Raw genomic sequence first — 25,125 nt, 5'->3', positions numbered from 1 at the left:
GTGTATCCCACATTTGACTAGTAAAGTTATGTAGTCGCATGACAAGCTATCCGTACCCGTTCTCGTTACGAATCAATCCTAGGTGTGTGTGTGCATCGACTCATAACTAACCACGTGATAGACGAACCCAATGCATTGATGTAGAGCTAATATCTTAGTCAAAGTTATCCTAAATTTGTAATATAGGTATTCACCTCGACGTGGAACACATAGTTATCCTAATCTTGGGCCCGAGAAGTTCCTTTTCAAGCTAATAATATATCCATTCGCTTTGATGTGAGTATCCACAGTTGGCGTGTCCCGCATAATGTGATCCGCAAAAGTGTATATCCCACATTTGACTAGTATGGTTATGTTGTCGCAGGACAAGGTATCCGTACCCGTTATCGTTGGGAACCAGTCCCAGGCGTAGGTTTTTGTTTGAACCGACCCTTGGATACATAGTTGATAACCAATCTCGGTCATAGTTATAGTATATTTCCTCCATAAGGTCCTCTAGAATCCAACTAAAGGATCCGTGCGCATTGGTGTGAGTATCCATCGTTGTCGTGTCTCACGTGATGTGATCCGCAAGAGTGTGTATCCCACATTTGACTAGTAAAGTTCTGTAGTCGCAGGACAAGCTATCGATACCCATGCTCCTTAGGAACCAATCCCAGGAGTGTGTTTATTATTGAACCGACCCTTCGATACATAGTTTATAAACAATCCTAGGTCATAGTTATAGTTGATTTCCTCCATGAGGTCATCTAGAATCTAATTAAAGGATCTGTGCGATTTGGTGTGAGTATCCACCGTTGTCGTGTCCCGCGTGATGTAATCCACAAGAGTGTGTATCCCACATTTGACTAGTAAAGTTCTGTAGTCGCATGCTAAGCTATCCATGCGCATTCTCATTAGGAACCAATCCCAGGAGTGGGTTTATTTTTAAACTGACCCTTGGATACATAGTTGATAAACAATTCCGGTCATAGTTATGGTAGATTTCATCCATAAAGATCCTCTAGAAGCCAGCCAAAAAGATCCGTGCGTTTCGGTGTGAGTACCCATCGTTGTCGTGTCTCAAATGATGTGATCCGCAATGCTTCATCTAGTCAAAGTGAATATCCATCGAATGCTTGATCTAGTAATTACGGCTGTAGGTATCCTATATTTAGCCCATAAAGTCCTTTAGCCACCAAATAAGATATCGTTGACATATATATGTTCCACCGCCGGATAAGGTATCGTTAATATATATATGTTCCATTTAATCCTTCGGCGGTCACGTCGGAGCCGTGGGCATCCTATATTTGCCCCATAAGGTCCTTTAGCCACCAAACAAGGTATCCTATATTTTTCCCGTAGTTTCCTTAACCTATATTTCTCTCATACTATCATTCAACCGTCCACCAAGGTAATTGAGTAGTTCTTTGTTCCAAAAAAAAAAAAACCTAAACACCGGGATCTCCTGGCATCGGCGGTGGCAGCCTCACCATCCATATGTCCAAACGTCCAAACATAAATATTGGCATTCAATCTCAGTATCAGTACACTAGGATATTGACAGTCAAGCCAATATAATGCCAAACCTCTGAATGCAAACATCCAACAGACACTTATCGAATCAGCAATATCAAATGAAGTCTCAATTTCAACGCCAACATCCATATTACACATCAAAAGAGAGCGTTGTAGACACCCTGTTCTGAATAGGGGTCACCAAAATCATGTCATAACTGCTAAGTATTTGAGAAACCACAACTTATCACATGTCATATCCTATTGTTCACCATTTTCAAAATTCAGACTAAGTACCCTGCCATATCCTCCTCACTCGAATCACAAAAAATGTCTCATATCTTCTATGCTTCCTTCCATATGGTCCATGCTGAAAGAAACACGAAAATATATGAAGCTTCTACATGAGGATATCACGAGCAAACAACTGTATTGATGATCAAAATAATTCGAGGAGGAATAAAGTCCATAGAGGTAAGAGTAGTAGGCTGTAATAAAGAGCCAAACACAAGACCAAGATCTTTTTCAGAGGCCATGGACACGATACAAACCACTAGATGTCTGCAACCTACAAAATGACTACCAATCATCAAGCTAGCAGCCAAGATACAAAGTAAAAAAAATGGAGAAGAGAAGGCAGAGAGAGGCCCCTTACCATGAGCCGTCCAAGTGGATGGAAGGAAGTCGCCCTCCTGAAACGCCGCTGGCCATCACCACGGCTTTAGGGCTCTCCAACCACACCACCACCGGAGCACTTGCTGGCAGCATCGGCTCAGGGAAAATGCCGGCTGCATCTCCATGTTGTGTAATTGACCTGGAAAACACAATCATGGCTGGAATTAATTTTGTAACAAGAACTAGAGAATGCCTGGACAATTAACAATGAGAGGATCATTGGTTTCGAAAGAGCAAGCATGATTGTATCCACAAGGATGCACTGTGGTACCAGAAATGTCATTATCAACACAAAACATGTGTGGAAATTCATTTCAAGCACAATCAGTTTTTAGCTTTGCAACCTTGGTGAAAATTGAAAACTAAAATTACTAGTAAGTAGTAGCTTCAAAGAAAATAGAAGTTTCATAACAGCCTATGCATGATAAACATAAAACAATCAAAAGAATGAGTCATATACATCTACTAACTACACACAAGTATGTGTGGAACCAGGACACACTTCAATCCTCAGGAATCAAACGCCTTCGCATCATACTTGAAGCTATCTACTAGTAAAAATCCGAACACGAAAAAAGGCAGCAACCAAAATGCATGACACAAAAACTAGAGTTTTTCGAGCAGATTCATGGCCTAATACAAGTAATTGTCTGGACATACTAGCATCAAGACCAAACCTTAACGCCATGGCACCACTGAACATCAGTTTTATGCATGATTTCGACTGCTAACACATTCAGCATGATAAAATAAGAAACAACTTTTTAGAAGGATATCAAATAGGAGGAGATGGATCTCACTGTCAAGAGCAGGTTGGAAGTTAATCGGCAGCAGCGGGACATAGTGGTGGATGGCATTAGGAGCAGCAGCTCCGGCAGGGAGTCAAGCACCAGCAACAGCTTGGGAGGCTGGCGCTTGAGGGCATGGCAAGCACCACCACCAGCCATCCTCCGTGCCTCGGTGAGAGAAACGTTCGCGTCGCCATCACAAAACTTTGCTCAAACCTGATGGAGTGCCTACAAGGAAAATAAATAAATGTTCAGAAGATACATGAAAGGATCGCTGCAAGCATATATATAAAAAAAATACATGTGTGAGCAGCTTGGTTTAATTCTAACTCGTGACCAGCATAATGCATTCCATAATCAGTCTTCCTCTTGCTGATTTCACATGGAACCTAGCCCACCAGCACTACATTGGAGATACCATTGCAGCCCACAAATCTAATATGATGCACACATATCTCAAGAATCATTTTTTTACGGCAACCAAATTATATGGAGTGGTAAAGCTGCCACATTTCAACATCAAAAAAAGAGCTCAACATATAAATGCATAATTAATAACAGATGAGAGACTTATGGTTGTCTTGGGTATATGTTAAACCTGAAGCATAATTGGTGATATTAGTGGCTTCATTTTAACAGAATGGGCTTGGGTTAATGACCTTCTTATATAAACAAAAACAACGGAATGACTCACTTGTGAACGAGAAAACTCACCTTCATGTTTCACATGCAAAAAATATTTTAAGGCAGTATCAGGTCTGTACTACCAACATGGAAGGCCTACGATTGTTTCCAAATTAAAAGATATCAAAGTGTTGAGTTGACTGCTGAAAATAAGCACAATTTAGTATAGGAAACTATGCAGTTGATGTTAGGCAAGCAGTTGGTTAAACATGACACCCTCATAAAATTAATATGTAGGACGCCCAACATATGGATGATTGTATGAACAGTTCATGAACCAAATCTTTACAAAGTTCAATATGGATGATTGTACTAACATTTTGGGGCAGTACCCAGTATTCGGCAATGATGCGGAAGGCTTATGGTAGTTTTCAAAAATTAAAGATATCAAAGGTTTGGGGTTGACGGCTCTGTATGAATCATTTCGTATATGCAACTACTTGTAAGAATCACTCCATGGAAATAACCTATCATGTCAGCTGCACTGGATACACGTTCACACATCAAAAGCTTCGAAGCAAGCTATACCTCTTTAGGTCCTCACGAGAAACGTGATTGTAATTGGCTGCTTCATTCTATTTGTATCTACTCAAGCCCCAGGCTAATTCTCCAAAAAATGCTAACATAATTTTCATGCATAAATTTTTGAGCTACAGATCTATGTGCTTCAACAGGGGTTAAAAATTATAAATTCAGCGATCCTTTGGCTTTATCCTTGGGAATCTCTGCATCCAATTTTTTGGTGGGCGGAAAGACTTTTGAGTTTTGACCAGATTGAAGATACACAATAAAACAGCAGCACCGGGGAAGGTACTTTGATAAATCTGTTTAGAAGATCGAACTAAGGCAATCCAATTTATAGAAGAATCAGTGAGACCCTAGGCGGCTTCTTAACGGAATCGAGCGAGGGTGAGGCAGGCAGACGCACGGGAGACGGCGGAGACTCGTACCTTGTAGTTGAGCAGCAACCAGAAGTCCACGGTGTCACCGGCGAGCTGCAGTAGCCGGATCCGAACCCAAGGCGACGGATATGGCGAGGGCGCCTCTGATTCGGAGGCTGGGGAAGGAGGAAGGGGAAAGGTAGCGCTGGAGATTCAAATTTGAACCGGGAGTGCGGGGGCAGTGGATGGGGGGCCGGGGCAGCGCCATGGCCTCGCCGTACTTGCGCCGCAACCACCAAGGACGGCAGGTACGCTATGTATCCGCCGACTCCCCGTCCTCTCTCCCCGAGCGTATCGCTAGAATCGGTAGGCGTATCCGCTGGATGTAGGGGTCAACCGCCCCGCGCGTGTGGACCCAGATACGCGAATCTCCAGCTGCTCGGTCGGTGTGGATAGGGTCATGGCGCCCTAAGGTCCGCTCGATCGAATATTCGGTCGAACATGGTGAAGAAGACGCTGCCGGATGCGAACTCATCATCGTCATCGGACATGGAAACTGGCAAACAGCTGTTGCAAGAAGTCCGGCTCCAACTCGTCGCCGTTTTCCAATGGCGATGTACGTAAGAGATTACACCATTATCGATACGCATATACTAGCACAAGTAATTCACGAGATTTGAGTACAGTCATGCCATGAGTACAGTACAGTTGTTGCAGTCGTTAGTTTCATGCGCCGTACGAACAGCTTACGTCTTTGAGCTCCACCATGCCGCCGTCGGTCTGCAACGCGCGCGAGTACAAACAAAAACTACAGTACTACTCCCTCCGTTCGGAATAAATTGATGCGTGTGCTACACTAGACTACTAGAGTAGTGTATATACGTGCATAAGTTACGTCAATTAAAGATGATCAGAGGGAGTATATAGCAAATCGGATTTAACCAAATCCGAGTAGTACAAAACAACCCACAAGAATGGTCAATTAAGTTGAAATCGGGTGTAAGAATGCATGATTCAAATAAATCAGTGCATAATTATTGGAGGATTTGCATCCTAGTGGGTGGTGGTGGCCCCATTCTGTTCCAATTGCTTCCCGCAACGAAACACGATCTTAAATTACGGCCAAACCACATGAATATCCTTTCAGGTGAACCTCCGCTTCTAACAACATGCCTCTTGTTGTGATGGTGTCACGGCAGATGACATGAAAAAGCTTAAGTTAGGGGCCGATGAACTCCGAAGGATCTGGGGAGGGATGATGTAGTAAAGACCGCACACGGAAGAACACACGATATAACCAGGTTCAGGACTCTCACGAAGAGGTAAAACTCCTACTCATGCAAGTCTGACTTTATATGGAGCTGTATATAAGAGGTGTTCTTTGGGTAGTTTGGCCTATGCCTGTATGAGGCTTACTAGAGGAGTTGTGGAGCTAGAGGTAGGAGATGCTCCAGCGAGCTGGGGGAAATGAGACCCCAAGGGGGGGAGCGTTTCCCTGGTGATCCTTATATAGGGAGCCCAGGGGACAAGGGATGCCCCACAATACACTGTACATTGCACCGCTTACTGTAGCTGAGTTGACTATTGGGGTCTTGTCAACACTATTCACGCGTCATGGTGGGCATTGTTGCCCTGTCATGAGCATGAGCTCGGTACGTCTAGGTCTTGTCCTTGTCGTACTTGGCTTGGTCATCGATCTTAGCGTCCCAAGACCGGCACAGGAAAGAGTTATCTAGATGGGGGGTCTGCTTCGTGTCGATGGAGGGCTCTGGAGGTGACCGGGGTAGCGACCGAGGGAGGAGATGGCCGGCCCAGCCGGCACAAACCTGTGCCGGCCAGGCGAGGTGGCCAATGCCGGCCTAGAAGAGGCTGGCCGGGACAGCCCAGCCGGGATGTGAGAAGACCGGCCCAGGAGGGGGAATATCGGCATGGGCCGGCCAAGCGCTAGCGAAGTTGGGCGGGGCACTGGCGAAGTTGGTGATGTCGGGGCACGGAAGTCGTCCCAGACGGGGCGCAAGTAAATGACGAGCCAGGGCGCTGAAGTCAGACCGAGCAGGATGGCGAAGTCGGACTAGGGGCGGAGAAGCCACGGCGCTGAAGGCACAGGGCGGGCGCAGTGAAGTCGGACCAGACTATGTCGGCCCAGGGAAAGTATGTCAGCTAGGCCGACCTGGGCCCAGGAGCTAGGGCGCGTTGAAGATGTCAGCCGGGCCAACTTTAGCAATGTCAGTCTGGGCCGACTTGGGCTGAGAGCGTGGGTGCGGCAGGTTCTACAGGGCCAACTTACGAAAACTCTAGAAAAAGGTCGACCTTCGTGAAGGGAAGACAACTCGCTCCGCACGCGACAAGTGGCGCGCTGTGGAGCCAGAAAATTCTTGGAAAGTGGTCTCCCTGCTCGCCACGTGTCGCAAGGGGAAACAAGGTGGGGATGGGGGAGGAGAGAGAAGACTGAGTTGTGTCAGTTTTTCCCTTTTTCTTCTAGATTCGTTTTTTCAAAATGAAATATCTTGAGAACCGTAAGTCCAAATTGCGAACCGTTTTCACTTTTGAGATCCTCGCGTCGAGATCTTCAAAACTAGATCCCATGTTGATAGGTTTGGAGATACTTTTTTTCGTACTTCCAATAATATTATGATTGTACCTGTGGTGTGTACCTAACTGTACTCGTGTTTCTACTTCTGTTTTCAGTGTATTTGGTGCAATTTTTCCTTTACTCGCTAACTGTACTCGCCCGTGTGCGGGACTGTACCTGTACTTACGCGCGACTGTACCTGCTCGTGTGCGCACTGTAATTTTGTACATGTACTTGCTCGTGTTCACGACTGTACCTGCTCGTATGCGTGTTTGTACCTGCTCATGTGTGTGACTATACTTGTACTCGCTCGTGTGTCCAACTGTACTCGTGTGTTGTGCGTGACTGTACCTGCTCATGTGCGCGACTGTACCTGCTCGTGTGCGCGACTATCATACTCGCTCATGTGCGCGATGTATCTTGTACTTCGCCCGTGTGTCTGAATTGTACTTCGTCTGTTGTTTCTCAACTGTACTCGTGTATTGTACATAATTGTACTGTGTTGTAAGGTACTTGTGTTGTGTGTCAACAAAAAAACCTACATATACTAGCTAGCCATGATGGTACGTTCTGAAGGTAGCTGTGCAATGCATCGATCGATGATGGCTTTGATTGTTTTGACATGCATGCGTGCGCGCCGCCCTCAATTCGGCCGTGCTCGCCCGCGCCCGCGATACGTACAGGAAATACGCGCGCTCTCGTCCGTGGAGGTACATGCCCACGCGCCCTGATTGCTCGCGTCACGGTGGGGAGTTCTCGTAACGCCACGCGTCGTACGGAGAGCGACGCTCGCGGACGGATCAGACCTTTGAGAAGGTCGGTCTTTTTCTAGTTGTACCCGTCAACTTTAGGTATGTCAGCTAGGTACTGCCGTACTGCAGGGCCGACTTTAGGTATGTCAGCCGGGCCGGCCTTTTATGCCGGTTTTTGGGTGATGCTGGCCTATGAAGGCTGCCTCTTCCTTTTATTTATCCACTTCTCTGTAAATTCTTTCCTCGGAAATTCAATTCGGCTCCCGGGTGCATATGCTCCCTCTATCAAAAAATTATATTTCGAAATGTCGAAAAATTTTGACAAAAAATTGTACTTGTACATCTCCACAATATATATACGTTCGTCAAGTTTCGCGAGGAACCAATATGTTTTGTGGTCCGTGTAAAAAAGAGAAAATTTATCTCCTGAAAAGCTTTATTTTCAGCATTGAATTTTGTCTTTTTTACACACGTCACACGACAAGTCGGATTTTTATGAAACAACTTTGTGAGCGTGTAGCACGTGAAGATGTACGTTCGAATTTTTCGTTTCAATTTTTTGAAATTACAAAATGTATGTAACATGCATTTCAAAATAAAGGGAGCATATGCTCCCATGTGCCAAAACACCATTCCCTTTTGGTATATCCAGGGTCATCCCCTGACACCTGTCTATTAGATCTGCAAATAAAGTTCTACCAGACTGAAACCATCTGCTTGACTGCCTCTGCCGCAAATAGCCACAAACAATAGTAGACTGTTCCTGACGGTTACAGAAGTTGCCAAATGGATGAGAAATTCAGAACCCCAACAACTTAAGTTATTCAGACGTCATAGCAGACAGAGAACTGAGAACTCTCTCCAGCGAATTTTTTTAATGAACTTTCTATGAACAGAAGAAAACAACATGAGATGCTACTTTCATCACTTCTTGTTCTTGTTCTTCTTCTTGTTGTTACTAGATACTACTGACGGACCAGCCGCTGGTTCCTGCTTCTTAGTCCTCCCATGATGCTTGGGGACCAGCTCTGCTATTTGGATCATTAACTGCTTCTCTGAAATGCAAAAAGACCGGTGTCAGTAGGTTACGCAAAACATGTTCAAGGTTTAAGGACTTCAAGGATTGTCAGACATAGAAAAATCTGAGATTAGATGTAACTAGGATTAGGAATACTGTTCTTAGCTAGAGCAACTTCAGTATCAGTGACACAAAATACAAGAAATCTGTTGGTAAAGTCTGCAGATCAGTTGTCACATTGTTTTCTCAAAGTATCGGCAGCTGTAATTCATGCTTTACTCTAAACAAAAAGGAAAAATATTGCCTTAGGCAAGTTTAAAAGACTATTTCAGTAGCATAATGGCACTAAGCAACATTGTAATTGTCTTTTCAATCCTCTGAGAAATTTAGCAAAAGACGTCTCCAATGATATATATATGAATGGACTTAGACACTACGATAAAAGGTTATGTACTAACACTGCACACAGTTGTGAGGAACAACAGGGCAATTTAACTGGCAGCGAAAAATCTACAAAATTATAAAAGGCAAAATTTACAGGAGCAAGATTCAGGTTGATACAGCTAAGTTTATCCTATTAGACAATTTTAACCACATTAAGAGCTATGTGACTGAAATTCCCGCTGACTTTGAAAACAAGTTAAATTTTGAGGAATAAGAAAGCCAACTTTTAACTATCATGCATCAACTCTACTTAGGAAAGATCAAAAGTTTCAGATAAAAGACAACACTGCCTTGGTGCTGGGCTGTCTTGCAGGCTAATGTACTAACAGATTCAGCATGGTTACATATGCATTGTCCAACATAGTTACATAGAGATGGTATAATCAATCTAGCCATATTATATAGCATCAAGGATAACTGATGATAACTACATACTTGTGCTGCATAATTGTCTATAACAAGATGAACTAAATACAAGAATCATTGACCAGATTTGACGATACTACCAAGCAAAACCCAGGAAGTACATGATCCACATAAGGCAACACACTTTGCCCCCTAGCCCTTTGATGCCATAAGAGGTAAGACATTCAATCAGAGAAGAATCTATGTGCACCGTAATGGACATAGGGAGGTTTCGTTAAGAGGTCCCATTCCCATCCGTAGATTGCCACATTTATTTTCTTTTATTCATTGCATCTACACTACATAATGACATAGTTCAAAGTAGCGAATCGGCTAAAAATACCAAACTACAAACAGGAAATCGAACAATCATGACAAACATGCCTGGCAATCCATGCTAAGAATACTTTATTTCCTGAAAAGGTATTACCAAGCATAGGGAATACTTTGTTTTTCAATGTTGTGGTTTAAGCTCCAGGACTACAGCAGATCCTTATACGTCCTTTTCTGGTGTCAGATATAAGGTTCTATAAACCCTTCTCTCAGATCCTTCGCATGCATAGTCTTATTTCCTCTATTTATGCATTTGTTTATTCACTGCTCCAAAGCTAAGCAAACCATACACATTTGCAAAAGGAAAACAGTTTTTTAAATCTAATTTACTGTTTAACTAACTAACTTACAGGGGAACACATCAAAGTAGTTTCCACTTTTCAGTTAACCTTGCTATGCCAAACAAGGTCTCACAAGAATTATAGTACAGATCAAAACAAGCCAGGCTGCAGCCTTTCCATTTTTTTTCATATATGTGCACCATAATGCTACAAGTCCTGACAGCTGGACGCAAACATCACTTTTCATGCATGGTTGTTTCCAGGTTCACAGAACCTTGTTGCAGACATAATAAGACCACACTGATTGGGAGAATGTGAAGTGCGTAGTAAGAAAAGATCTTAAATTTGACTTCACAGTGCAATAATGGATAAGTAACTTTGTTTAACCAGTATTATGTCAGAACATATTAGCATTATCAATTTCATTTCAAATTGCAACCTCACTTCTCCTATCAAATTAACCCTCCATAATTAATATTTGTAATACTTATATGTTGTTATTTGTTGATCGATCAAGCGTACATAGGCGTCAGGATGTTGAGATGAATTGGTCATACAGGCATGTGATTCAGGGATAAGATTGTCCATGCATTTGGAGGTATAGGTGATGTTTAACTAAGAGCAGATCAAGATAATCAAGTGAAAATGGACTGGTGAAATCAAGAGAGGGTCACACAGAAAACAGACTACTTATTCTTATGTCATGCAACTTTTTCTTACCAAGCACATTGCTGTGCACCAAAATCTGGAAATTCAAACTGCCAACTTACTATGAGAATAGTGCTCTCGCAAAACCTTCAAAAGAATTCAACAAAAATTGCATTGGACCAAATTATAAGTTCCTTATATGGAATTGACAGTGTGTGCTTTATCAAGAGCAAAAGTATCATCTTTAAGATTTTACAGAAGTATAATCAAACCATTGGCCAAGCAGATATCTATTCCTGACAGGTCTACTAGCTGCACTAAGAGCATGTCTAACAGGCCCCGTATATTTTCGCCCCTTAAAACGCGAGTAGAGGGCCCTGTATTCACTTTTCGCCGGCCGAAAATTCGTCCAAGCTAGCAGACCCCGTATAACTAAACTGTAAAAGGGAATATTCCCAAATATGCCAAAAAAAAAATTCATCTTCTTCATCCTCTCCTTCTTCCTCCTCTGGCCACAGCCACAGCCCCTGCCCAGCCCCTGCCCCGCCCCGTCCCGGCCGGCCCCCGCCGCCGCGCCTGCCGCCGGACCACGGCCGCCCGCCGCCGCCCGCCAAGGCCCCGCCCGCGCGCCCGCCGCCGCCCGGAGCTCGCCCCGCGCCCCCGCTGGCCCACGGCCGCCCACCCCCGCCCGCCGCCGCCCGCCAAGGCCGCGCCACGCGCCCGCACCCGCCCCGCGCCCTGCCTACCTCGTGCCGCCGCCGCCCGCCACGGCTGCGCGCGAGCCACGGCCGGCCACGCCCGCACCGGCTGCGCCCGCTCCCGCCCCGGCCGCCGCCGGCCCTGGCCGCGTGCCCCCACGCCGGCCGCGCCCGCTCCGGCTGCCCGCACGCCGGCCGCGCCCGCTCCCGCTCCGGATGCCCGCCATGGCCGCGCCGGCTCCAATGGACAGAAGCAGTTGCTAGCTGAAATTTCAGCCCGCCAAAGGTGAGGGGTTGGCCCTGTATTCCCCCTCCCGCCCCGCACAAGTAAGGGGCGACGACCCGCCCCGTACTCGAAAACAGCAAAAATCGAAGCGGGGGCCGATTTTACGGGGTCTGCTAGACGACCGGGTAGAGCTCTACCCCGTATATCGGCGGTTATTATACGGGTTTGGCCCTTTTAAGGGGTCTGTTAGACCTGCTCTAACAGGATTTGGGATAGCTCGAAACGGTATAAATTTTATATAGAATAAGATGATCTTAAACTTCATTCACGGTGCACAGCTTCCACTTTATCAAACAATGCTTAAAGATGAAAATCAAGGGGTCTTCCAGGATAAAGTCAATAGTTTCTAGGGCTTACTTGTTCTGATTGCTGGATTGACTGGGGAGCCGTCCTCATTGGTGAGCTGCACCCTCACCCTCCCCACCTGGAAGAAATCTCGCGGATATGCCTTATCCAACTGCATATACGCCATAAGCAGTCCAAACATCATCATAAATCTATGGAAGAGCAAAGAGAATCCCCGACGGCAGAATTTTCAACGAAAAGAAAGGGGGGGGGGAGATACGGGTACCTCAATCGCGCGAGGGATCTTGAGGAAGGCGCAGCTGTCGGCGATCTCGATGCAGGTGGGGTCGGGGCATGCCTTGGCGGCGGCGATGCGGCGGCCCTCGGCGACCGTCTTCTTGGAGTTGAGGTACACCGGGTAGATGATCTTCCACTTCTTGATGCTGCTCCTCAGATCGGCGCCGCCGACTTCCATCTGGAGGTAGATCCTGCTCCAAGAAGCAGAGAGACAGCGCGCGGCAGAGGTTAATGCGGTTCTCGGTCGTGGTCGGGTCGGGCAACGAGAGCCATGGGAGAAGGGAGCTTCGGCGCGTACCGGGAGATCTGGAGCCTCGTGTTCTCGCCGAAACTGAGGGAGCTCCGAGACACAGGAGGGTTTGGATGATGGCGATGAAACGCACGGTCTGTCTCAACGCGCCGGACTCCGAAGCAGTATACTACAAAATCTCGCCTTATAAGAAAATAAAGTTGATGAAAATATAACAGAAAATATATAGTCACACTAGCCTAATGTGCACCCCCAAACAGCATCGATTTTTTTTTTCCGGGGAAACTCAGGGCTACTGAAACAGCTGCTCCTCCGCTGTCAGCCTGAAGACCGGCAATAAGGAAGCTGGGAGGATGTTCCATCCAAACACTCGTCAGCTCCAAAGTACAAGCATGTTTAGCACATATGTGAGCGACTGTGTTAAATGATCTTATTACATGTTGAACAACAAAAATAGAAAATGAACTAGAAAGCCCTACGATATCTTGTAAGATCGGTGCAATGACTGCACGAAAACCAGCGCGCGAGTCCCAGAGATTGACAATCTCTAAGCAATCCACTTCAGCAACCACTCGTGAGTAACCACGTAGCTTGGCAAAAATCACACCCTCCCTCAGAGCCATTGCCTCGGCAATCATCGGATCAGTAATTTCTGGGAGCGGTTTACTCCAAGCCGCAATGAAGCCGGTGAGGTTCCTAACAACACCTCCCGCTCCACCCTTCCTTTCCTCGAAAGCCAAACCAGCATCAGTATTACTTTTGATGTATCTTTCATCTGGTGATCGCCAACCAAATCCTGGCAAACGTGAGAGCTTGTTGCCTTGGGATATCTAGCAAAGCTGGGTCATTTCTCATCCTCACCATGGACTGAAAAGGATCCCATCCTTCCCGGTCATGAGTGATATTGTTTCTTGAGTTCGAAATAGCCCACATGAATGTAATGATCTGTCTCCTATCACATGTAGGGATAATTGGATCACACGACACATCCTTTGCCCAAGTACTAGGATGCAGGTTGGGGACTTAACATCGAATGCAACTCGCGCCTCCGCCCAGAACCTCATCGCATGTGTGCACACCAGTAGTGCATGTCTCATATCTTCATCTGCGCCAAGGCAGATTTTGCATCTTGCAAGCGTGGCTATATGACGATATTGCAGCGTTTGTTCCACTGGTAGAATACCACGAAGAACTCGCCACCAGAAGACCCTCACCTTTGGCATCACTTCAACTTCCACATCTGTTCCCACATCTGTTTAGAAAACAAGGATCCCGTAGCCGTCCCTTCCGCTAGAGTTAAATGCTTGTTGCGCGTCACCAGAGCATGATACGTTGTTTTAACAGTGTAGATACCAGACTTTTCTAAGTTCCAAGCCCAAAAATCCTCCCCCTTCTCGCCTCAAAGGAATATTTAGAACTGCATCCGCATCAGGGGCTATGAAGTTATTTCTTATCACTTCCTCCTTCCATGTCCAGCTTCCCACATTAATCAGCTATGATACTTTACTCAGGGGCATGGTACCAATCTGAACTGACGGTATCATCAGCTGAATACCTGGGATCCACTTATCAGTCCAAATAGAGACTGACGAGCCATCCCCAATCTGCTTGATCAAACCAAGCAACAACGCCTCCCATCCAGCCACGATCGCTCGCCAGGTAGCAGATGCGCAGCGTGGAACAGTAGCTTGCATAAACTCCGAGTCCGGGAAATATTTAGTTTTTAGAATTCTGCAACAGAGGGACTCGGACTGAGTTATGAACCTCCATCCATGTTTTCCAAGAAGTGCCATGTTAAAATATTCCAATTCTCGAAAGCCCATTCCTCTTTGACATTTTGGTTTAACCAGTTGATCCTAAGACAGCCAGTGCATAGATCGCCTGTCAGTAGAGCTGCTCCACCAGTAGCGCCCCATAAAAGAAATAAATTTCTTGAGTACAGCCTTCGTCAACTTGAAGCAACCCATGATGAACGTAGGAATCGTCTGAATGACTGCCTTCAGGAAAGTTTCCCGCCCCGCACAGGACATCATACGCCCAGATCCACCATTCAGTTTGCCGTGAATGCGCTTCCAAAGGTGATCAAATGTACCACTCGATATACGGCCAATAGCAGTAGGAAGACCCAGATATCTTTTAGAAAGCTTCCACCACAATGTCCATCAAAAGTTTCAGAGACTGCTGCACTGCCAGAGGGGTATTAGGACTGAAATAAATTGAGCTCTTCTCTTTATTCACCCTCTGTCCCGAACAGTCTTCATAAATCCTCAATATCTCATTCATTCTGGTAGCACTCTCCACTGTTGCTTTCATAAAAATAAGACTATCATCTGCAAACAACAAGTGGTTCACCCAGGGTGATCAAAATCTCACTCTTATTCCTCTATCGACAATAGCACCGTCAAAGAAATTCAGGAGAGATGTAAAGCCCTCACCACACAAAAGAAACAAATATGGAGACATGGGGTCACCTTGTCGTAGTCCTCTGGTAGGTGCAAAGAAGGGTAATAATTCCCCATTTACCTGTACTGTAAACCGAACCGAAGTTACACATTTCATCACCAACCTCGCAAAATTTGAGCTAAAACCGAGCTTGAGCATAATAGCATGTAGATAGTGCAATTCTACTCGATCATAAGCTTTCATCATGTCTAATTTGACAGCACACACACTGTTCTTTCTTTTCTTCCGTTTCTTCATTGCATGCACACTCTCATATGCAATCAGCACATTATCAGTAATCAAACGGCCTGGAACAAAGGCACTCTGCTCCTCCCCAATTGTATCACCCAGAAAACCTCGTGCACGGTTAGCAATACATTTTGCAGCAACTTTGTACAGAACAGAGCACAGAGAAATAGGCCTATACTGGAAGATTCGTTGTGGATGATGCACCTTAGGAATTAACGTGATAGACGTATCATTCATACCTGAAGGTAACTCCCCACCATTAAGAAATCCGAGAATTGCCGGTACAATGTCATCCTTGAGAACCGACCAATGTCTCTGGAAAAACCGGCCGTAAAGCCATCAATGCCAGGTGCTTTTGATGGTGCCATTTGAAATAACGCTGCCCTCACATCCTCAGCATTATACTCCTTGTACAAAACCCCATTCATGTCATTGGTCACCCTAACAGGGACCAAATCAATCAATTCCTCCATCTGAAGGTATCCTTGAGATGTGTACAAGGCTTGATAAAACCCCTGAACTTCCACACAATTTTCCTCCTAGGAAACACATTTGGAACCATCCTCACGCTCAAGATTATCAATCTTATTTGTGCGCTTTCTTTGGGCATCTTGAGAATGAAAATATGCAGTGTTACGATCACCATCTCGTAACCACTGTACTCTGGATCGCTAACGCATCCATATTTCCTCCTGACGAAGAGCCTCACGGAGCTGTTGTACCATTGCTCTTTCCTCGTCATTTGGCCCCTGGCCCACAGAGCGACATCGAAGATAATTTAGCCTCCCACGAAGCTTTCTTACTTTGCGCGCTAAGCAGCCAAATTCTTTTGAGCCCCATGACGTGGGCATTACCCTTCGGGTAACTGTTATTGCCCTATCCTGTACGGCCCAACTGGAGGCCCATGAAGACTTCCGATGGCAAGGTGGGCCACTACGTCGGTGCCGAAGAAGATTCCTTGAAGAACAAGACGAAGAGACGAATCAAACAAGGAAAGTCTAGAACTAGGGTTCTTTGTAACCTAGTCGTACCCGGACAGATCTCTCGAGACCTGGCTCCCTATATAAGGGCCAGGAGAGGGGTTGCCGAGGGACACAATCAATCTTAGCAATTTTAGCCACCATAAGTCCAGAGCTAGGTCCCCGTAGTACTTAGCCTCTCGACGAGATCACAGCCGAAACCTTCGGCACCCCATTGTAACCCGATATTTTCATAATCAAGATTAGACAGGCAGGACGTAAGGGTTTTACCTCATCGAGGGCCCCGAACCTGGGTAAATCGCTTTCCCCGCTTGTTTGATAACCGATGTCTCGTGTCAGCCTACAGGATTCCATCTACCCTAAGCTCCAAACGGAGGGCATTGCCGAGGAGTACCCTCGACAATTGGCGCCGTCTGTGGGAACCCTGTCGGCACAAGGCAGGTCATCGGCACTTCCAGTCACGTCTGCAGCGTTCATGCTGGAGTCACCAATGCCATCAGATCCAAGAGATTCAGTTCACTGCGGATCCTTTGAGTTCGTACCGCACGCCGAGGCGTCGCATCCGATCTCCGTAGAGTCGCGCTGCAACATGGATACTACTTTCGGTGGTGTTCACTTCATCATCGATTCCAGAGGGTTTCTCCGCCTCCCTAGTTCAAACGCGTCAAGCCCAAGAACTTCGGTTCCAGATGATACCACGCCAGCAGCAGCCTTGGCAGTCCTGCCTAGGAGTACGGGAGAGGGCAGCCGAAGTAGCTTCGGCGCCATAGAGGAGCAAAGGAAAAGACGAAGGGACTCACGCCGTGAAGAAGAAGAGCAAATCGCGACTCGCCCCCGACAGTATGAACGAGGATATCACAACACGCAGCCGAGCAAGAATCGTCTTCGCACACCTTACCTATTGGCCACGGGGCAACTTGAAGCACCGTGTTATCTACATTCTTACATCGACCCAAAGGATAACCTCATAAAGTCCAGTCATGTGCTCAGAAATTGTCGGAAGTTCCTCGAAATTTGGCAGTTCTGCGACGATCTTAGGGCCGAAGCCACAGCAAGGGCTCACTCAATGGAAAAAAGAGCGGCACCCTGCAATTATCCACCAGAACCATACGTACCAGAACCGTACATACTAGAACCGTACGTACCAGAAGGAGGAGACAAGTACGTGCCAACCGAAGTATTTCCAGAGTCTCCGGACAGGTCAGCATGATCCATAAAACCAGTTTTTTCAAAGAGAGAAGTCAAGAAGTTTTCGCGGGAAGTGAAGTATGCAGAAGTTGCTATGGTCGACACACCCGAATACATCGACTGGTCAGACCAAAGCATATCTTTTAGCAAAGCAGATCACCCGAAGGCTGTTCCAAGGCCTGGTCACGATGCCTTGGTCCTTGAAGCACAGATCGGAGGGTACAACATGAGCAAGGTATTCATGGATGGAGGAAGCGGTCTGAATCTGTTATTCGCCAGCACAATGAAAGCAATGGGCCTAACAGTTGACATGCTAAGAGAGTCCGACACAGGATTCCATGGCATCATACCGACCTGGCCCGCTTACTCCCTTGGTAAAATATCACTGGACGTAGTTTTCGGTACACCTAGCAACTTCAGAAAGGAGAAAATCGAATTTGAAGTGGTTGATTGGGAATCTCAATACCACGCCATCCTCGGCAAACCATCGTTTACTAAATTCATGGTGGTACCTCATTACGCGTACCTGAAGTTGAAGATGCCGGGCAATAATGGGACATCGATAACCATCCATGGAAGCTTTTCCCGTTCAGACAGCTGCGACAGGGATTTCCAGAAGATCGCCTCGAAGTTTGGGGCTAAGGAAGAGCTCAATGCAGTCGACGCTATTACAGACCACACAAAGCCACCAGCCGATAATCGGAACGTAAGATCTGATGAATTTGACGTCGCAAAGGAAGCAAAGAAACAGCAAGTGCATCCCTCTGACCCGAAGAAGACAGTCAACACTTCGGCAGATCTTGTTATCGCATAGGAAAGCGTGCTCATCGAGTTCCTCCATGAGCGCTGGGAAATATTTGCATGGGAACTATCCGACATGCCAGGTATTCCTAGGGAACTCGCTGAGCACGCCCTCAATGTTGACCCAAAATCCAAACCTATACAGCACTCGATGCGCCGGTTTTCAGAGCCGAAGAGAAAAGCAATCGGCGAAGAAATCAGTAGGCTCCGCAAGGCTGGATTCATTCGGGAGCTTAAAGAAGCCGAGTGGGTGGCCAACCCAGTCGTGGTGCCAAAGAAAGATACAACAGCTCTTCGCATGTGTATCGATTACACAAGTCTCAATAAGCATTGCCCTAAGGACCACTTCCCGCTGCCCCTTATTGACCAGATAGTCGATTCTACAGCAGGATGTGATCGTCTCTCTTTTCTCGATGCGTACTCCGGGTATAACCAGATCAAGCTCAAAAAAGAGGACTAAGAGTTAACCGCGTTCATCACTCCGCACGGCGTTTTCTGTTACAACATCATGACTTTCGGGTTGAAAAACGCAGGAGCAACTTATCAGCGATGTATGCAAGCCTGTCTTGGAGAGCAGATCGGAAGGAATATAGAAGTCTACATCGATGATATCATGGTGAAGACCAAGCACGCCGCTACTCTCATCGACGATTTGCGAGAAACCTTCGACAACCTCGACAGGTACAAAATCAAGCTAAACCCGAAGAAATGTTTCTTCGGGGTGCCAGGAGGACAAGTGCTCGGGTACTTCATCTCAGCCAGAGGGATAGAGGCCAATCCTTTGAAGATCAAAGCTATTCTCGACATGGAGCCGCCAAAGAATTTGCATCAAGTGCAACAGTTGGCAGGACGGCTGGCAGCGCTCAGCAGATTCATCGTCAAGCTAGGAAAAAAGCTTTACACTTCTATAACCTGATGAAGAAGTCAGAAAACTATGAGTGGACAAACGAGGCGCAAGAATCTTTTGATAATTTAAATAAGATCTTATCGACATCCCCAGTACTCGTAACTCCACATGAAAAAGAAACATTGCTCATGTACATAGCAGCAACGGTGCAAGTCTTCAGCAGCGTCCTAGTTGTTGAACGAGAGGAGGCAGGAAGAGTTCATGGCGTGCAACGACCCGTTTACTACCTCAGCGAAGTACTCACGCCAGCAAAACAGAGATATCCTCATCACCAGAAGTTAGCATATGCGGTATGGACAACAGCTCGTAAGCTGCGCCACTACTTCACGGAGCACCCGATTATTGTGGTAAGCGAAGCACCATAGAAGAATATACTTACCAACCCAAAAGCTACGGGTCGAGTATCTCAATGGGCTATCGAGATAGCACCACACGACATAACCTACGTCAATCGGACGGCAATCAAGTCTCAAGTTCTCCCAGATTTTGTGGCAGACTGGATTTAGTCGCAAACTCCGGCAGCACCCGACATGTCTGGCTCATGGACAATGTACTTTGACGGATCGAAGCGGAGTACAGGTGCAGGTGCAGGGGTAATATTGATATTACCACAAGGAGACAAGATGAAGTATACCCTACGCATGACTTTCTCCCTGCCGACAAATAATGAAGCAGAATATGAAGCACTGTTGCACGGAATGAGGATGGCAAAGGCATGTGGAGCAACCCGCCTGGAAATTTACGGAGATTCGGACCTGGTGGTGCAGCAGTCGATGAATTTATGAGACGCAGCCAGTGATAATATGATTGCCTACCGACAACTATACCAGAATATGGAAGCCAAATTTGAAGGGTGCGAACTCAAACACATCGGCAGAGCCAGCAACGAGGAAGCAGATGCTCTGGCGAACATTGGATCCATGTGGTCCCCTATTCCAGGCGGAGTATTTTATGAAGTTATCACCCAGCGATCGATCAAGGAGAATGCATCGGCGCCTCTGAAATCCTCGGCTGACGATTCAGAAGCAAGACTGCAGCAAACTGTTGAAGAATCTCCATCTCAATCCGCAGAGCACGTCCTCCTCCTCGAGCCCCTGTGGACCAAACCTTTTTTAGCATACTTAATAGAGCAACGATTACCGGAGGATCCAGTGGAGGCCAGTCGAATTGTGAGACGGTCAAAAGCCTTCACTGCAGTGAACGGAGAACTCTACAAGCGTAGTATCTCTGGTATCTTTCAAAGGTGCATTGCCATCGATGATGGAAAGGCTCTAGTACGCGAGATACACGAAGGAACTTGTGGGCACCACGCAAGCAACAGGGCACTTGTGGCAAAAGCTTTCAGAGCAGGGTTTTATTGGCCAACGGCAGCTTCGGATGCTCGAGACCTGGTACGGAAGTGCGACCCTTGTCAGCGTTTTGCACCAAAACTGCACGCTCCTGCAACAGATCTAATGACCATACCTCTCGCTTGGCCCTTCGCGCAATGGGGACTCGACCAAGTTGGACCGCTGCCAAGATCATCGCCTGGGGGTCACATGTATCTACTGGTTGCAGTCGATAAGTTTACCAAATGGATCGAGGCTGTACCTGTCAGAAATCAAAAAGTTGAAACCGCCGTCCATTTCTTCAGGGCAATAACTTGTCGTTTTGGCATGCCTCACAGCATCGTTACAGACAATGGAACTAACTTCGATTCCAAAAAGTTCCGGAAATTTTGCGACGACGGTGGTATCAGACTAAAATTTGCCTCAGTGGCACATCCCCAAACCAATGGTCAAGTCGAAAGGATCAATGGTCTAATAGGAGACGGTCTCAAAAAGCGCCTTACGGGTGCAGCTGGAGCTTGGGTCGAAGAATTGCCGTCTGTACTTTGGAGTTTGCGTACTACACCCAACAGATCGACTCAGTACACTCCGTTCTTCTTGGTATACGGAGCCGAAGCAGTTTTGCCAGCCGATGTTCGGTTCGAAGTCCCTCGGGTGACTACATACACGGAAGCAACTTCCAACAATGCGCTGCAAGATGCTGTGGACCTCCTTGACGAAGCTTGGGACATCGCCTTGGCAAGAACAACAGTGTATCAGCAGGCGTTAAGAAATTACCACAGTCGACGAGTACGCAATCGAAGCTTCAGTGTTGGAGATATGGTACTGCGACTAAAACAAGAAAGACCCCTGAAGCTTGAATCTCCATGGGAAGGGCCGTTCATCATCACCAAAGTGATACCGGGGGGGCTTATCGTCTCAAGAATCCAGCTTCGGGCTAAGACGTTGAAAATCCCTGGAATGTTGCACAATTGCGACGATTCTACGCATAGGATACAACCATCCTTTACTTGTTATTTGGCAGCTCCTAAGCTTGTCTTATATTATGAATAAAATTTCTGATCAGGTTTCCACCCTTATTGTTCCAGGCATCATTACCCGAACAACTGTTCGGGGCCTCCGTTATTGTCTCTTACTCCCATCGGGAGCTACGCCAAAAATACGTTCATACAGTATCATTAATTAAATACTCCCATCGGGAGCTACGGTTATTGATTCGCAACAACCCATCCAAGCCTCGAGAAAATACGCGAGTGCTGCAGTCGATGGACATATTATTACAAACAAGGCTCAAACCGGTGCACCGTGTAACGAAGCCAAGCGCCTAAATCCCTCGATTATTTGACGGGTGTCGCTCTTACAGAACTTACACATCAACTCCGCAGTAAACTTGCAATTACAATGGAGTCGTCGGGTTAGCAGGCTGACTTGATCACTCAGCCGCCCTCGACAAAAAATTATTAATTGAATTAGCAAATTCACCAAAAAGTACATGCTGTATAAAACACACATTAAGTTACATACGGGATTATCCCTTGTAAGTACAAGGTCATTACATACATATGTGTGCATAATTTTATGACAGGTTTCCTTGGTCTTCTCGGGCCTTCAAATCCCTTTCAATGCATGTTTCCATCCGAGAGATGATGACATATGCGGGATTTCTAGCAATGTTATAATATTGGTCTAATCTCCTACTGGTATTTGCTATGGCCTCCAAATCTAAGGTCGGGTGACATGCTAAAACTGAAGCAAGAGCAAGTTCGGTGCCGGCCAGGAGTTCCCTTCCGCACCAACAGTCGAATCCTTTCTGGAGTCTTGAATCGGGTAAACAAAGCAGATAAAGTCGCGGGTGCTTGGTCTAAAGGAAAAAAGGTTCTCCATACCATCGAGAGATGAGCATGATACTTGTCAAAATAATAGTGCACCTTCTCTGCTCGATGCTCAAATTTGGCCACGACAACAGCCTTCGGTCGATGGGACCACAATTCATGCTTCGGGTGAGCAACATTGGTCATCGCCTTGATCTTTTCGTGGATCCTTTTGTTTTCTTCTGATTTATCAGAAGCCACGACTGTTGAAAAGCAAACATCAGTCAAGGAGTATTCAAGCTTCGATAAAAATCGAAAGATGGACGGGCACTTACAGCTCAAGCTTTCAGTAGCAACATGGAGACGGTCAAGAGCATGTTGTTCAATTGCGGTAGCAATCTCTCTTTTTCTCTTTACCAATGCCGCCATCGCATGGAGGGTGACTATGTCTTTGTTTAGCCGGGTTATTTGATCACGCAAACGGCGAATAAGATCGGATTCATCATTAGCCGAAGAATTCAAAGAAGAATCGGCACGAGAGGAAGTCAGAAGAATCTGCAGCACAGCTCCGGATTTAGAAAAGCGTTGGTAGAAACTCACATCGGGAGCACTGCACGTATATTACATTCAAAAGAGTATTGACACTGGCAACAGAGCCAGTATAAAACAGGCCTAGATTATATCAAGGTTTAATTACAACAACAGAACGAGAGTTTAATCAGGGGAGAGCTGATGATGAGCCAGGAGCAGCTTCAGGCGCGGCTTTGGTCTTCGCTTCATCAACCAATTTGAGAAGCTGATTGGCGCATTTCACTGCCGATTGTTTGAAGGGATCGATATCGACGAGGCAATTGTAGTCATCTACAGGCAACGCCTTGGATAACTTTTCTAGTTCAGAGCCTAGCCCATGACCCATCAGCAGTTGAAAAGTAAGGACTGCTCCAAACAAACGGGAGCGCCGCTTAAGTACCTCTATAGGCTCAGAAGGGTCGATGAAGAAAGCGTCAGCCATCTCGCCAAGAGTCTTGTCTTGCTTTATCTTCGGGAATATCATCGAGAACAACCTCGACAGTTGATATGAGGTGGCCCGATCTTCTCAGTAAGCAACGGTGGTGATGATGATCACGGGGTGATGGCAGCGGAGAAACACGACGATGAAGTGGATGATAACTTGTATGACGCAACGAGATCTCTCGATTGGTCCCTGTCGCTAATGCAACAGCTCTCAACCTTCAAGATATTCGCAACTCCACACACTTGCGCACGTAGCCGCCGACCACGAAGCGGTAAGTTGCAACCATCTAATTCCCAATGGAACAGCAGATCACACAAGACTTTTTCAGGATCTACACAATATCAAGCAATATGGTGTAGAGATTCAATAGTTTTGCTAGAGCAAACAACTAAGAACTAGGGTTTATCTTAAACGTGGTCTAAAGCAGCTAGGGGGGCGTCCTGGGCACTTATATAGGTGTCGGGACGAGTTCTAGTCGAAAAGATACAAGAATAACCGACCCGAGAATAGATGCGGTCGAGACAGGACTCGGACTGGTCCGGTCCGGAATCCGGTCGACCGGGCTGTGGACCGGGCGGGCCGGTTCGTGGTCCGGTCAACCGGGCGGCAACCGGAAACTTCGCAACTTTCCGGTTGTTGCCCGGTACGATGCTTCATATCCGGTTGGCGGCCGGTTGGCGACCGGTCAACCGGGTCTGTGACCGGGCTGGCCGGTCAGGGGTCCGGTCGGACCGGGTGCTGGACCGGCCTGGACATCGTCTTCTCCTCTCGCGCATTCCTCCCGCTCCTCCCTCGCGCGTCCATGAGATATCTTCATGTCCAGCTCCATGTCCCGCTTCACGTCCATCTTGACGTCCGTCTTTATGTCCAGCTGCTCCTCTCCTCGTGCGATGCTCGTCTCCTCTTGATACCTGATGATACATAAGTAATAGGACTTAGGCAGTATAAAGTTCTCATCAATCAAAGTATCATTTAGAAACAAGTTCACCTGTTGTTTAAGTAGCTTCACACGAGCTCTTGTAATTGGTCCAATCCGAACTTCATCGGACTTGAGCTTCACAGCAGGTTCATCTTCATCTATCAATGACGGAGGTAGTGGTGTAGTAGGGATGTCCTCATCATCTCCCCCTTCAAAAGGCGTCGACCTCGACGCTCCAAGGTCTTCTTCGTCATATGGTGTCAAATCAGCAACATTGAAAGAATTACTGACACCAAACTCATCAACTGGAAGATCTATGGAGTATGCATTATCATTGATCTTGGCAAACACTTTGTAAGGACCAGCACCACGAGGCTTCAACTTAGACTTCCGCAGCTTCGGGAACCTATCCTTGCGAAAATGTACCCAGACCATATCACCAGGCTTGAACAACATCTCTTTGCGCTTCTTGTTCATCCTTGCGGCATTGCTCTTGCCTTTCTTCTCGATCAACTCTTTAGTCTTCACATGGATCTTACGCACAAAATCTGCCCTCTTGGATGCCTCCATATTAACTCTCTCATGTATGGGCAAAGGCAACAAATCAAGTGGAGTAATGGGTTTGAAACCATATACCACCTCAAAAGGACATAGCTCCGTGGTAGAATGTACCGCCCTATTGTAAGCG

At 46.5% G+C, this 25,125-nt stretch overlaps 1 protein-coding gene and 1 long non-coding RNA gene across 2 annotated transcripts; both read right to left on the bottom strand.

The window, feature by feature from the left end:
• Positions 1-1,669: 1,669 nt before the first annotated feature.
• Positions 1,670-4,697, bottom strand: LOC124683390. Its single transcript, XR_006996672.1, has 3 exons — positions 4,598-4,697; positions 2,976-3,191; positions 1,670-2,314 (listed from the first exon to the last, which is right to left on the bottom strand). It is a non-coding gene; the product is annotated as an uncharacterized LOC124683390 (long non-coding RNA).
• Positions 4,698-8,548: 3,851 nt separating this feature from the next.
• Positions 8,549-12,941, bottom strand: LOC124683389 (signal recognition particle 19 kDa protein-like). The gene is made up of 4 exons (XM_047217910.1): positions 12,846-12,941; positions 12,537-12,738; positions 12,323-12,422; positions 8,549-8,907 (listed from the first exon to the last, which is right to left on the bottom strand). The coding sequence occupies exons 2-4, from the start codon at positions 12,723-12,725 to the stop codon at positions 8,777-8,779; spliced, it is 420 nt and encodes a 139-aa protein (XP_047073866.1). The 5' UTR covers positions 12,726-12,738; positions 12,846-12,941; the 3' UTR covers positions 8,549-8,776.
• Between the last annotated feature and the right edge of the window lie 12,184 nt (positions 12,942-25,125).

This window comes from Lolium rigidum, chromosome 1 (genome assembly GCF_022539505.1).
Source record: "Lolium rigidum isolate FL_2022 chromosome 1, APGP_CSIRO_Lrig_0.1, whole genome shotgun sequence".
In the NCBI taxonomy this organism is placed as follows: Eukaryota; Viridiplantae; Streptophyta; class Magnoliopsida; order Poales; family Poaceae; genus Lolium; species Lolium rigidum.
This window is presented reverse-complemented; position numbering and strand designations above follow the sequence as displayed.

Excerpts from the sequence above, each read along its gene's own strand:
- LOC124683389 (XM_047217910.1), bottom strand. The coding sequence starts at position 12,725 with ATGGAAGTCGGCGGCGCCGATCTGAGGAGCAGCATCAAGAAGTGGAAG. Across the intron at positions 12,423-12,536 it reads AGATCCCTCGCGCGATTGAG|TTGGATAAGGCATATCCGCG; the intron begins GTACCCGTATCT and ends GCGTATATGCAG. Across the intron at positions 8,908-12,322 it reads CAATCCAGCAATCAGAACAA|AGAAGCAGTTAATGATCCAA; the intron begins GTAAGCCCTAGA and ends TTTGCATTTCAG.